The 11,559-nt window shown below is 45.0% G+C and overlaps 1 protein-coding gene across 1 annotated transcript in view; it reads right to left on the reverse strand.

The window, feature by feature from the left end:
- rxfp2b (relaxin family peptide receptor 2b) overlaps positions 1 to 9,160 on the reverse strand; it is a 125,725-nt gene extending 116,565 nt beyond the window's left edge. The window contains exon 1 of the mRNA XM_048598144.1: positions 9,070 to 9,160. Within this exon, the coding sequence (XP_048454101.1) occupies positions 9,070 to 9,160 (91 nt within the window). The remainder of the gene's footprint in view (positions 1 to 9,069) is intronic.
- Between the last annotated feature and the right edge of the window lie 2,399 nt (positions 9,161 to 11,559).

Here is an 11,559-nt window from a genome sequence, read left to right on the forward strand (position 1 = left end):
ACAGTCAACTTACTGGTGCCTACCACCCAAAACGGGCTTCCTCCACCCCCCAAATCCCCAGCCGTACCCAGGACCTTCCCCACAATGGGTCCGCTGCCATTGGCCATGAGGCCACTATCGAAGAACCCACAGATGACGTCACATCCGCCACCGCCGGGTTCCCCACTTCCGGGACAGCAAACACCATCGCTGCCGTTGCCACCGACACTGAAGTCGCGACCACCCTCACCGCTACTGCCGCTGCCTACCCCGCTCCTCCTACCTCCGACGCCGGTCCGCCCATCACCGACGCGGACGCAACTCCACCCACCGCCGGCGCAACTCCACCCACCGCCGGCGCAACTCCGCCCACCGCCGACGCCGGTTCAACTCCGCCCACCGCCGACGCACAGCCGACGCCGACACAGCTCCGCCCACAGCCTCCACAGCCAGCAGCTCCAGAGGAGACAGCAGCACCCAGCCCTGCCGAGTCTTCACCATCCCCCCAGACCTACCCCTTACTGAGGACGAACGGTCAGTCCTCAGTAAAGGGCTCACCTTTGTCCCCCTCCACCCACAGATCAACGAATACCGCTCACGCTTGGACATAGAGCAGTTTTTCCGCCGCCTCCGCCTCCACGCTTACTTCTTTAACCGTGAACCTAACCCTCCCTCTACTGACCCCTTCTCCCGCTTCCAACACACCCCCTCCTCCTGGACACCACCCCAAGGCCTCCTACCCTCCCTCGACCTCTTCATCTCCAACTGCCGTCGAGACATCAATCGCCTCAACCTCTCCACCCCTCTCACCCACTCCAACCTCTCCCCTGCAGAACGTGCAGCCCTCCGCTCCCTCCGCTCCAATCCCAACCTCACCATAAAACCCGCGGACAAGGGAGGCGCAGTTGTAGTATGGCGCACTGACCTCTACATTGCCGAGGCCGGACGCCAACTCTCCGACACCTCCTCCTACCGCCCCCTTGATCATGACCCCACCCCTGAGCACCAAACCATCATCTCGCAAACCATCCACAACCTCATCACCTCAGGTGACCTCCCACCCACGGCCTCCAACCTCATCGTTCCCCAACCTCGCACTGCCCGCTTCTATCTCCTTCCCAAAATCCACAAACCTGAATGCCCTGGTCGACCCATTGTCTCCGCCTGCTCCTGCCCCACCGAACTGATCTCCAACTATCTAGACTCCATTTTCTCCCCCTTGGTCCAGGAACTCCCTACCTATGTCCGTGACACCACCCACGCCCTCCACCTCCTCCAGAACTTCCAATTCCCCAGTCCCCAACACCTCATCTTTACCATGGACGTCCAGTCCCTCTACACCTGCATTCCCCATGCAGATGGCCTTAAGGCCCTCCGCTTCTTCCTGTCCCGCAGGCCCGACCAGTCCCCCTCCACTGATACCCTCATCCGCTTAGCCGAACTTGTCCTCACACTCAACAACTTCTCTTTCAATTCCTCCCACTTCCTACAGACAAAGGGGGTAGCCATGGGTACCCGCATGGGCCCAAGCTACGCCTGCCTCTTTGTAGGTTACGTGGAACAATCCCTCTTCCGTACCTACACCGGCCCTAAACCCCACCTCTTCCTCCGTTACATTGATGACTGTATCGGCGCCGCCTCGTGCTCCCACGAGGAGCTCAAACAGTTCATACACTTCACTAACACCTTCCACCCCAACCTTAAGTTTACCTGGACCATCTCTAACACCTCTCTCCCCTTCCTGGACCTCTCTGTCTCCATATTGGGCAACGACCTAGAAACCGATATTCATTTCAAGCCCACCGACTCCCACAGCTACATAGAATACTCCTCCTCCCACCCACCTTCCTGCAAAAATGCTATCCCCTATTCCCAATTCCTTCGCCTCCGCCGCATCTGCTCCCAGGATGAGGCATTCCACTCCCGTACATCTCAGTTGTCCTCGTTTTTCAAGGACCGTAACTTCCCCTCCTCGGTGGTCGAGAACGCCCTCAACCGTGTCTCCCACATCTCCCGCACCTCATCCCTCACACCCCGTCCACGCAATAAAAACCAAAAAAGAATCCCCCTCGTCCTCACGTACCACCCCACCAACCTCCGGATCCAACGCATCATCCTCCGACACTTCCGCCATCTGCAATCCGACCCCACCACCAAAGACATCTTTCCCTCCCCACCTTTATCTGCTTTCCGGAGGGACAACTCTCTCCGTGACTCCCTTGTCCGCTCCACACTCCCCTCCAGCTCCACCACACCCGGCACTTTTCCCTGCAACCGCAGGAAGTGCTACACCTGCCCCCATACCTCCTCCCTCACCCCCATCCCAGGCCCCAAGAAGACTTTCCACATCAAGCAGATGTTCACCTGCACATCTGCCAATGTGGTATACTGCATCCGCTGTACCCGGTGTGGCTTCCTCTACATCGGGGAAACCAAGCGGAGACTCGGGGACCGCTTTGCAGAACACTTACGCTCGGTTCGCAACAAACAACTGCACCTCCCGGTCGCGAACCATTTCAACTCCCCCTCCCATTCCTCAGACGACATGTCCATCCTGGGCCTCCTGCAGTGCCACAACGATGCCACCCGAAGGTTGCAGGAACAGCAACTCATATTCCGCTTGGGAACCCTGCAGCCCAATGGTATCAATGTGGATTTCACAAGTTTCAAAATCTCCCCTCCCCCTACCGCATCCCAAAACCAGTCCAGCTTGTCCCTGCCTCCCTAACCTGTTCTTCCTCCCAGCTATCCCCTCCTCCCACCTCAAGCCGCACCTCCATCTCCTACCGACCAACCTCATCCCGCCCCCTTGACCTGTCCGTCCTCCCTGGACTGACCTATCCCCTTCCTAACTCCCTACCTACACTCACCTTTACTGGCTCCATCCCCGCCTCTTCGACCTATTTGTTTCCTCTCCACCTATCCTCTCCTCTATCCCTCTTCTATCCGCCTCCCACTCTCTCCCTATTTATTTCAAAACCCCTTTCCCCTCCCCCTTTTCTGATGAAGGGTCTAGGCCCGACACGTCAGCCTCTCTGCTCCTATGATGCTGCTTGGCCTGCTGTGTTCATCCAGCCCTGCACCTTGTTGTCTCAGCTCTACACCTTGTTATCTCAGATTCTCCAGCATTGGCAGTTCCTACTATCTCTTCCCAGCAAACTAGTTTCTTTTTAACTGAGACTTTTTTTTTGGCTTTTTTTTATTAATTCAAGGAAATGTGGGTGCCACCAGTGAGGACAACAATTGTTGCCCATCCCCAGTTACCCTGGAGAAGGTGATGATGAACTGCCTTCTTGAATTGTTGTAGTCCTTGGGATGTAGGTACACCAAGTGCTATTAGGAAGGGAGTTCCAGGAATTTGGCCCAGTGACAAGGATGGAACGGTGATTCAAAACCAAGTTAGGATAGTGTGTAGACTGGAAGGAAACTTTGCAGGAGATGACATACTCAGACATCAGGTGACCTTGTCCTTCTCGGTGATAGTGCTTGTGGGTTGGGAAGGTGGTGTTGGAAGTGTCTTGGGTGAGTTCCTTCAGTGCAACTTGTAAATAGCACGTACTGCTGCCACTGTATGTGAGTAGTGAAGAGAGTGAATATTGAATGTTGAATATGACAGGACTACCAAGCTTAGATTAATATTTTGGTTGAACAACTGCTTTGATTTGTTATTGCATGCTGCTTCTGCTGCTTGGCCTGCATGTGGTCTTGTGTTTTAGCTTCACCAGGCTGACACCTCATTTTTAGATATGCCTGGTGCTGCTTCTGGGACAGAGAGTTCCAGCCATTGTTATCACAGATTCCTTTTTCCTTCTTTGTTTTACTGTTCAAAAGCATCTGCTCAGTGCATATCCTGCCGTGTAACTCCATTGGTTGTCCAAACTGACTAACTGACAGGCAAACTTTCTTTTCCCAACATGTGAAGTCATACATGTGTGTGCTAACCAGAAGATGTGAATTTCTTGATCTTGAGTCTGTCGCCTAGTTTCAATGTTTTTAGAGAATGTGGTCATTTCAGCATAGACGTTGTTTATTCCACATGGGTCTCTCAAAGATTGACTCAATCTGTGTTCAGGTGAGCATTCCAACATATTCAGAACTATGTTTCTTCCCTTTTAAAACCATTTTAGTCCTTTAAAGGCTTCATCTAACAATTAGATGAAGGAAGTTAAAATTTGATAGTCCATATCTACCACTATCATAATACCTCCCCACCACGAATTAAGATCATGAACAATAATTCTTTTTGTTATTCATGGTCAGTGTTCTGTTACATTGTAAGTATGAAATAAAAATGCAAAAACTGGGATGACAAAACACCCTAATTCACTCTCTTCATTCTAACTTTGATTCAATATATTCTCGAGGACATTTTCTCTGAATTGTGGTACAAGAGGTAAAACTACACCCAGTTCTATAATTCATGTACCAGATTTAGGTATTTTTACAAATTTGATTTCTGGGAGGTCAGTAGATGATAATCTGATGTTCACCTCCTATTGTTATGTTATGTTGTCCCCTTGTCTCTTAGTTGGCGTGTCTTTTCTTTTGGTAAGAAAGACTTGTGGTCCTAGCAACATATAATGGTTCTGTATCACATTCAGTTTTATTTTTAACCTCCCACTAAACTTTTGTAATCTTATGCAATAACAATTTTTTCCAGTTTACTGACAGCAAATTCCACCTTATTATATTGATGTTACCTTACTCAAATCTAGAGAGTTTTCATATTATATTCTTTACATTACTAGAATCTTTGTAGCTATTTTGTAATTCTCTCTTCCAAACACTATGCTTAAATAATGATTGCTATTTGTTAAAAGTGTACTTGAACCATTAGGTTGTGAATCATCTGTCTTATTACGTAGAAAATTGGAGCAGGAGTAGGACATTTGTTTCCTCAAGCCTTCCCCATCATTTTAAGATCGTGGCTGAATTTAAACACCAAGGTAAAGTAAATTACATTATTAAATTCAAAATGTCATGGCTTCTTTGCAACAAACTAGACTCACCCAGGTTTACAATCTGACTTCCACTTATCTATATGAAAAAGCCCTTTTGAAAAAAACACTTTAACTTTACTGCATGTTTGAAACAGCTCTGCATTCATGCAATCTACCACTTTACAGCTTCCATCAGGGAGCCTATTAACAATTCCCACTAGACTATTAAATACCTTTCTATTTCTTAAACCTTCCCATAAAGTTTCTACTGCCTGTTTACCTATGCTTATATTGTATCCTCTCTTGACATTAATTCCCTACCAGTTCCATCTTTGTAAGTATAAGGTCACAACTTAATTGGGAAGAGTGCATCAATAGTTTTGCCCCACAAGCTGTCACAAAACATACAAAATTCCAATGAAACAACCAAAATGACCAATTTGCCCAAATGACTGCTACGCAGGAGTAGTCAATATGGGGTTTCTTCAGTAACAGATAAACAACTTATATTTACTGTACGACATTTAACAATAACAGCGGAAAGAAAGATTTCTAATTTATGCAACTTGAACTGGACTTCTTCAAAAGCCCAAATACTCAAAATCATGAGTAAGACAGGCAAAAGAAGTCGAATGATTTTACACACATAGTTACATTGGAGACAGAATATAGAAAAGATAAACAAAATTCTGAAAATCAATAACTCAGACCATAAGGTGGAAAATTATTTTCCTCACAGTACTTCACTTTTTGCAACATCGATACATTGATCATCACCCTACAGACAACATTCTTCCATTCAATGCATGATCAGGTGAACTTGGGTCTTTTAGTTTTTCTTTTAAGCTTTCTTGGGTTTTCTTGTCTTTCTCCCCCCCATAGTTGGAAGAGAGAGAGAGACAGACAGAGAGACAGGGAGAGAGGTGGTTTCTGTCTCCAGGCTCTCTGAGTGTTTTTCATTCTTTACTGTTCTTGGTGCTTACAACTTTTTAAGATTCTGCTCCTCCACCAGAAAAATAACATTGTACTGTATGGTTCATGAACGTGTAACTTGATTTTCCAGTTGCAAAACTTACCTGGATTTTCAGTTATAGCAGTCCAGTTTCCATTTTAGTTTATAGTTAGGAAAAAAAAAGAAAATATGGTATCTTAAAGTAACTCAAGCAATTGCTGAACATGGATGCTTTCCAGTGTAAACTAATAAAAATATAAACAGCTATAAAATATGTAAATCAATAAAACAACTGTAAACCTCTCTCCATTCCACAGACTTTTTGAAACTGCTCAGAACAACATGTTTAAAGATACTGCCACTTCCTCTTCAGTAACATTTTATTCTGATACTCATTGAATCAAACATGGCAATGTATTTAAGAAAGATATCTGCAACAGTAGCAGAAATTTGTATTCATAAAGGACTTTGAATGTCATAAAATTTAATGTCTTAAAGGAGCTTCACAAAAAAAATTATGAAACAAATTATGACAGCAAGCAACACAAGGAGATGCTAGGTAGGATGACCCAGTGGTTGGTCAAGGAGACGGTTTTTACCTAAAAGGGGTGAAGTGAGATACAGGAAGGGAATTCTGCGGTCAAGGCACAGCTACCAACGGTGCAGGAATTAAAATCAGAGATGTTCAAGAGGCCAGAATTAGATGAGTGCAGAGGTCTTGGAGTGTTGGGAGCCTGAAGGACATTATCAGGAAAGAGAGTGTAAGATTATGGAGGAATCTGGAAACAAGGACAAGAATTTCAAAATTATGTCATTGCTTTCCGGGAGTGATAAGGTCGGAAATCACATGACACCAGGTTGTAGTTCAACAGGGGCTATGGTCCGTAAGCTTGCGTTTACAAGTAAACCTGTTGGACTATGAACCAGAACCTGGTGTTCGTGTGATTTCTGACCACCCCAGTACAACACCGGCACCTCCACTTCCTGGAGTGATGTGAATAATAGTACACATCTTTCAATTCTTATAGACTGCACGGGAACTTCAGTGTAAATGCCCCTCTGTTGACCCAACCCCTTGGGAATGTTACAGTGACGAGCAAACCCATTTATAATGTTGTGTGAAACTGAAATTTAATCTTATAGAATTAGACCCTGGGGAGCGGTTCTGTATAAATCTAAGCACATGCCCACAACTGCTTTGAGAGTTAGTTTACAGAAGCTCGCAAATCTGCAGCCACGTATTGGAATCGCTAAAGGTGAAGTCACCATAGTCCTACTGGATCAAAGAGCTGCTCTCTGGTTAAAGAGAGATAACTGAGGGTGGTTTAACTTGAGGGTCACCATGCTTTAGGTCGGGGGAATAGTTGAGAGGGAGACTCTTTGATAGGAACTTCAGTCAGTGCGGGAATTAAACCCGTACTGCTGGCAGTACAAACCAGCTGTCCAGCCAACTGAGCTAACTAACCCCACCCCCAATCCCCCACCCATTGTCCAGCCACACCGTGTTCAAAGATCCATCTCGATTGGAGGCCCCTTTCTGTGGTTAGAGTTCCAATTACTGTCGGTTTACTGAACAGGATCCGATTCAAAGCAAAGCACCGTTTTAAGCAATGGGACTGGGGATCACTGTAACACAATCCTGGGAAGGGTTGATGGGGTGCGGCACTCACAATATGAACATTAATAAACAGTCAACACAACTTATGAAGTTGAAGGGCAATATTGTAAATGAAGGATTAGCAAATTCAGGATGCTACCTTTAACACTGCGGTAGAGTGCACAGCCTTGTTTTCAAACGGGATTTCCAATGAAAGCAGCGATGCCAAGACAGCAGCACGGAAGCTGCCGGATCTCACCGATAGCGATAGCAGTGAAAACAAAATCATCAGTTCTCCAGATAGATCATTATTAGAATCAAAGAAAGGGACGGTTTTTGAAACGGGAAATATTTGCGAACAGAATGGACGTGATTTTTGTTCTCATTAACTTCATTGCTAGACACCGGATTCCGTTCGATATATGGACGTTTCGTTCCTGCACCTCTCGTTTGTGGAAATGGTGTTTATTTAAATGTGACTTTTCATGTGGCTAACCACCCAGCCACACTCAGTACAACGAGCCGATGTAACTTCTAGAACAAAATACTTTGGGATGTGGAACGAAAGCAAGGTTCCGAAGGGCATCAGTGAAACGATCTTTTGACAGTGGTAGCATGTCTCCATTCAGTACATTACAAAAGACTACTGGCCCAAATCATTTCGATTACTTTCTTCGTGCACATTGCAGGACCTGAGCAACCCATTAGGAGACTGAGAGAGAATACAGCGGTTGTGATATTTGGTGTAAACTTCATTTTAAAGCTTAGCTCTATTTTAGTTTTAGCCAATAAGATTCCAATTAAAGCCATATTTTTGGGGAGCGAGCTCTATAGAATGACAGAGGTAAACGCTTCCACTCAAAGTTCGGCAAAGCGTAATAATCTAATCATTCTGAAGAAGGGTCACTGGATCCAAAACATTAACTGCTTTCGCTCCACAGAGGCTGTCAAACCTGCTGAGTTTCTCTAGCAGTTTCTGTTTTGATTTATAATAATCTGATGGTCACATTCAGGTTTATAGCAAATGAACCAAATATTGTGGGATTTGGCTTCAGGGAGTATATTGTATCTCACCGGGTACGGGTTTTCGAGTCTACCTGTTTCAATATTGCGAAACACGTTTATTTTCCAAAACCGGTTTGGCACCGTCCAGTATAAGATGTGTAGCACCTGTTCCCATCCTTATCCTTCATCGAAATGTCCTTTCCCTAACTTTAACTGACTTACACTCGAGAGATCGTCAATAAAAACTTAGTCAGTGCTATTGTTTGGACTTTTGCCAACTAAACCCAAACCAGACTACCCCTGCTAATCCAAAACCTGGTACAAAGGCATGTTTACCGTAACCATGTCTAATACAATTTGTCATTTATATAAGAGCTGACTTGAATGATAATCTTAACAGACCACTTGTACAATCATCCTCTAATTCCATACAAACACCAATGCTCCAAATTTCACCAGGCGCGACCCCCAATGTAATTGAACGAATTGAATCCAAATGATTTTACACGTTCGCACAATCACGAGAAGCAACCGCGAACAAGCAGCAAAATAAATCATCAAATGGAGGGGGGTGGGAGGAGAAGAGAAGACTTTACCGTTGAGTTGACCAAGCAGAAGCAGGTATGGGAGTATCATGGCTGTGTGTATGCGGACCAGGAGCGGGGAGAGATGCTGCTGAGTTTGCATCTCTTCGTCCCACTAGGAAGCGAGTGAGTGTCCGAGATCCGCGCAGCCGTCCCTCTGGCAGCGACAGGGGCTGGGCTGGGAGGAGGGAGAGCTTTATTACAAATGCTTATGTAACTTGAAGAACCATTGGGGGTATCCTGTCTGGTAATGAATCGCCGGGCAAGGAGGGAGCAGACTGCTTCGCTCCTGTTAACTGATAGGAAAAGACAATGTCCTTACCGACAGACCATGAAAGGAGCCCGTTTCCGATCATTTACGATTGACAAGGCGAATAAGCCAACGATGTAAAATTACCACGCAATCAGTTAGGAGCCACTTGGAAGGGTCTCGCTACATTCCTCGGGTACAGTGGCATCTTAATACATGAGTGCACTGTCAGTATGGATTTACAAGGAATCTCTGCCGTGAATCCGGGTCCATGAGATGTAGAAGCAGTTGGAGGCCATTCGCCCCATCCAGCCTGCTCAGCATTCAATCAGATCATGGCTGATTTGATAGCCCTCCGCCTTTTCCCCCATAACCCCTAATTCCCTAACGAATTAAAAATTTGCCTGTCTCAACCGTAAGGTGGTAATTCCAAAGGTTCACTACCCTCAGAGAACAAAATCCCCCACAACTCTGTTTTAAATGGGTGACTCCTTACTCTAAGATTGTGCTCTCTGGCGCTAGACTCTCCCAAAAGGGACACAAGTTCTCCACATTTACCTTGTCAAGCCCTCTAAGTGAGATGTCCTCTCAGTCTTCTAAATCCCATTGTACCCAGGACCATGTGAGTGAACCCTCTCTGCTGTCTCCCCTGTAGTAATCCTTTCCTTAGATAAGAGGACCAAAACTGTTAATGGTGTGACTTGTATGTAGGCTCATTATTATTAGCAATAATGTGGCATCCTCCAAAAAAATCTTAATATACTGTATAAATTTGACATCAATTCTAATCTTAAACTTTTACTTACGGACAAGTCAATCCAGCCACTACATGTTCAGGCTGCTCTTTTTCTAAAAAAAAATCACCCTCTTTGGATGTGCTATCCCCATCTGAGGTGGTGTTTAAATGTGGACCTGCTGGCCCAGGTGAAGGAACGTGATCAATGAGAGTCAAAAGCCTGTTTTTGATTAACATGTTCTGATGCATTAAGACATACCTCCAGTGCAGGTGTGATTTGAACTGGGATGGTCTGGCCCAGAAGAAGAGACACTACCACTTCACCAACAGACCCCAGTTATACCCCGTGTAATTTCTCCTTCAACAAGATTCAACTTTTCAGGATGATTTCAAACAAAAAATGACATGTTAAGTCAAATTTTGTTTGCTGAGTACCTTTGTAAATATTTGAGTGAGATAAGTAGTCACATTGGTTTACACAATATGAGTCACTCCTATTATCTCCTAAGGGAATGAAAATTCTTTTACCCCCGCCACCCCCCAATATATGTATAAGTAAATGAGGGCCCTAACAGTAAGATCACTTCTGTGCAGAGCTAGGTGTGCTTTATGAACAATTCTACTGTCTCTGGAAGGTAGACTGATAAGATAAGGCAAATTGTGAACAATTAAATCGATTTAATTTACATGAAATACACCAATGAAGCAGAAATTTTATAACGAGGTTTACTTATTTTTTGTTATGAGTCATTAAAATCAAAGTGATGAACCATTTAGATTTTAACTTTTAGATAAAATTGCACTTTATTTATTCACAGGTTGACTGTTGCTGGCAAAGTCAGAACTTATTGCCATTCATAATTGTTTTTGAAAGGTGGCGAAGATCTTTCTTCTTGAATCATTGCTGTCTGAGTCGTGAAGATGTTACTATAGTTCTGCTTGGTTTTGACCAAGTGATAAAGGAATGGCAATAAATTTCCAAGTCAGGAGGTGTGTAACTTGGAGGTGTTGAAATTGCTATGCACACGCAGCCCTTGATGCCTAAGTGGTAGAGGCTGCTGGTTTTGGAGGCGCTGTTTAAATCTTAGCGATTTGCTGTCCTCAGTAAAAGCTTAGCTTTTACTTGGAAGGGTAGTTCTTCACTGTTAAATAAAAACCGAAAGAACTGCGGATGCTGTAAATTAGGAACAAAAACAAAGTTGCTGGAAAAGCTCAGCAAGTCTGGCAGCATCTGTGAAGGTAAAAACAGAGTTAACATTTCAGGTCCAGTGACCCTTCCTCAGAACTGATATTGGCTGGGAAAACATCAGTTTATATGCAAAAAAAAAGGGGAGGGGGATGGGTTAGGGAGTAAACGAGAGGATAGAGCCTGAAGAGAGAGAAGAGCAGTTAAACAGACAAAGAGTTGATAATGATCAGGCTGGGAGTTTGAATAGTTGTTAATGGGGACTATTAGTGACTAATAACAGGTAGTGTGTAATGGCAGGCTATGTGGTAACAAGGCCAGGTGTGTGGG

Source organism: Rhincodon typus, chromosome 6 (genome assembly GCF_021869965.1).
Source record: "Rhincodon typus isolate 14 chromosome 6, sRhiTyp1.1, whole genome shotgun sequence".
In the NCBI taxonomy this organism is placed as follows: Eukaryota; Metazoa; Chordata; class Chondrichthyes; order Orectolobiformes; family Rhincodontidae; genus Rhincodon; species Rhincodon typus.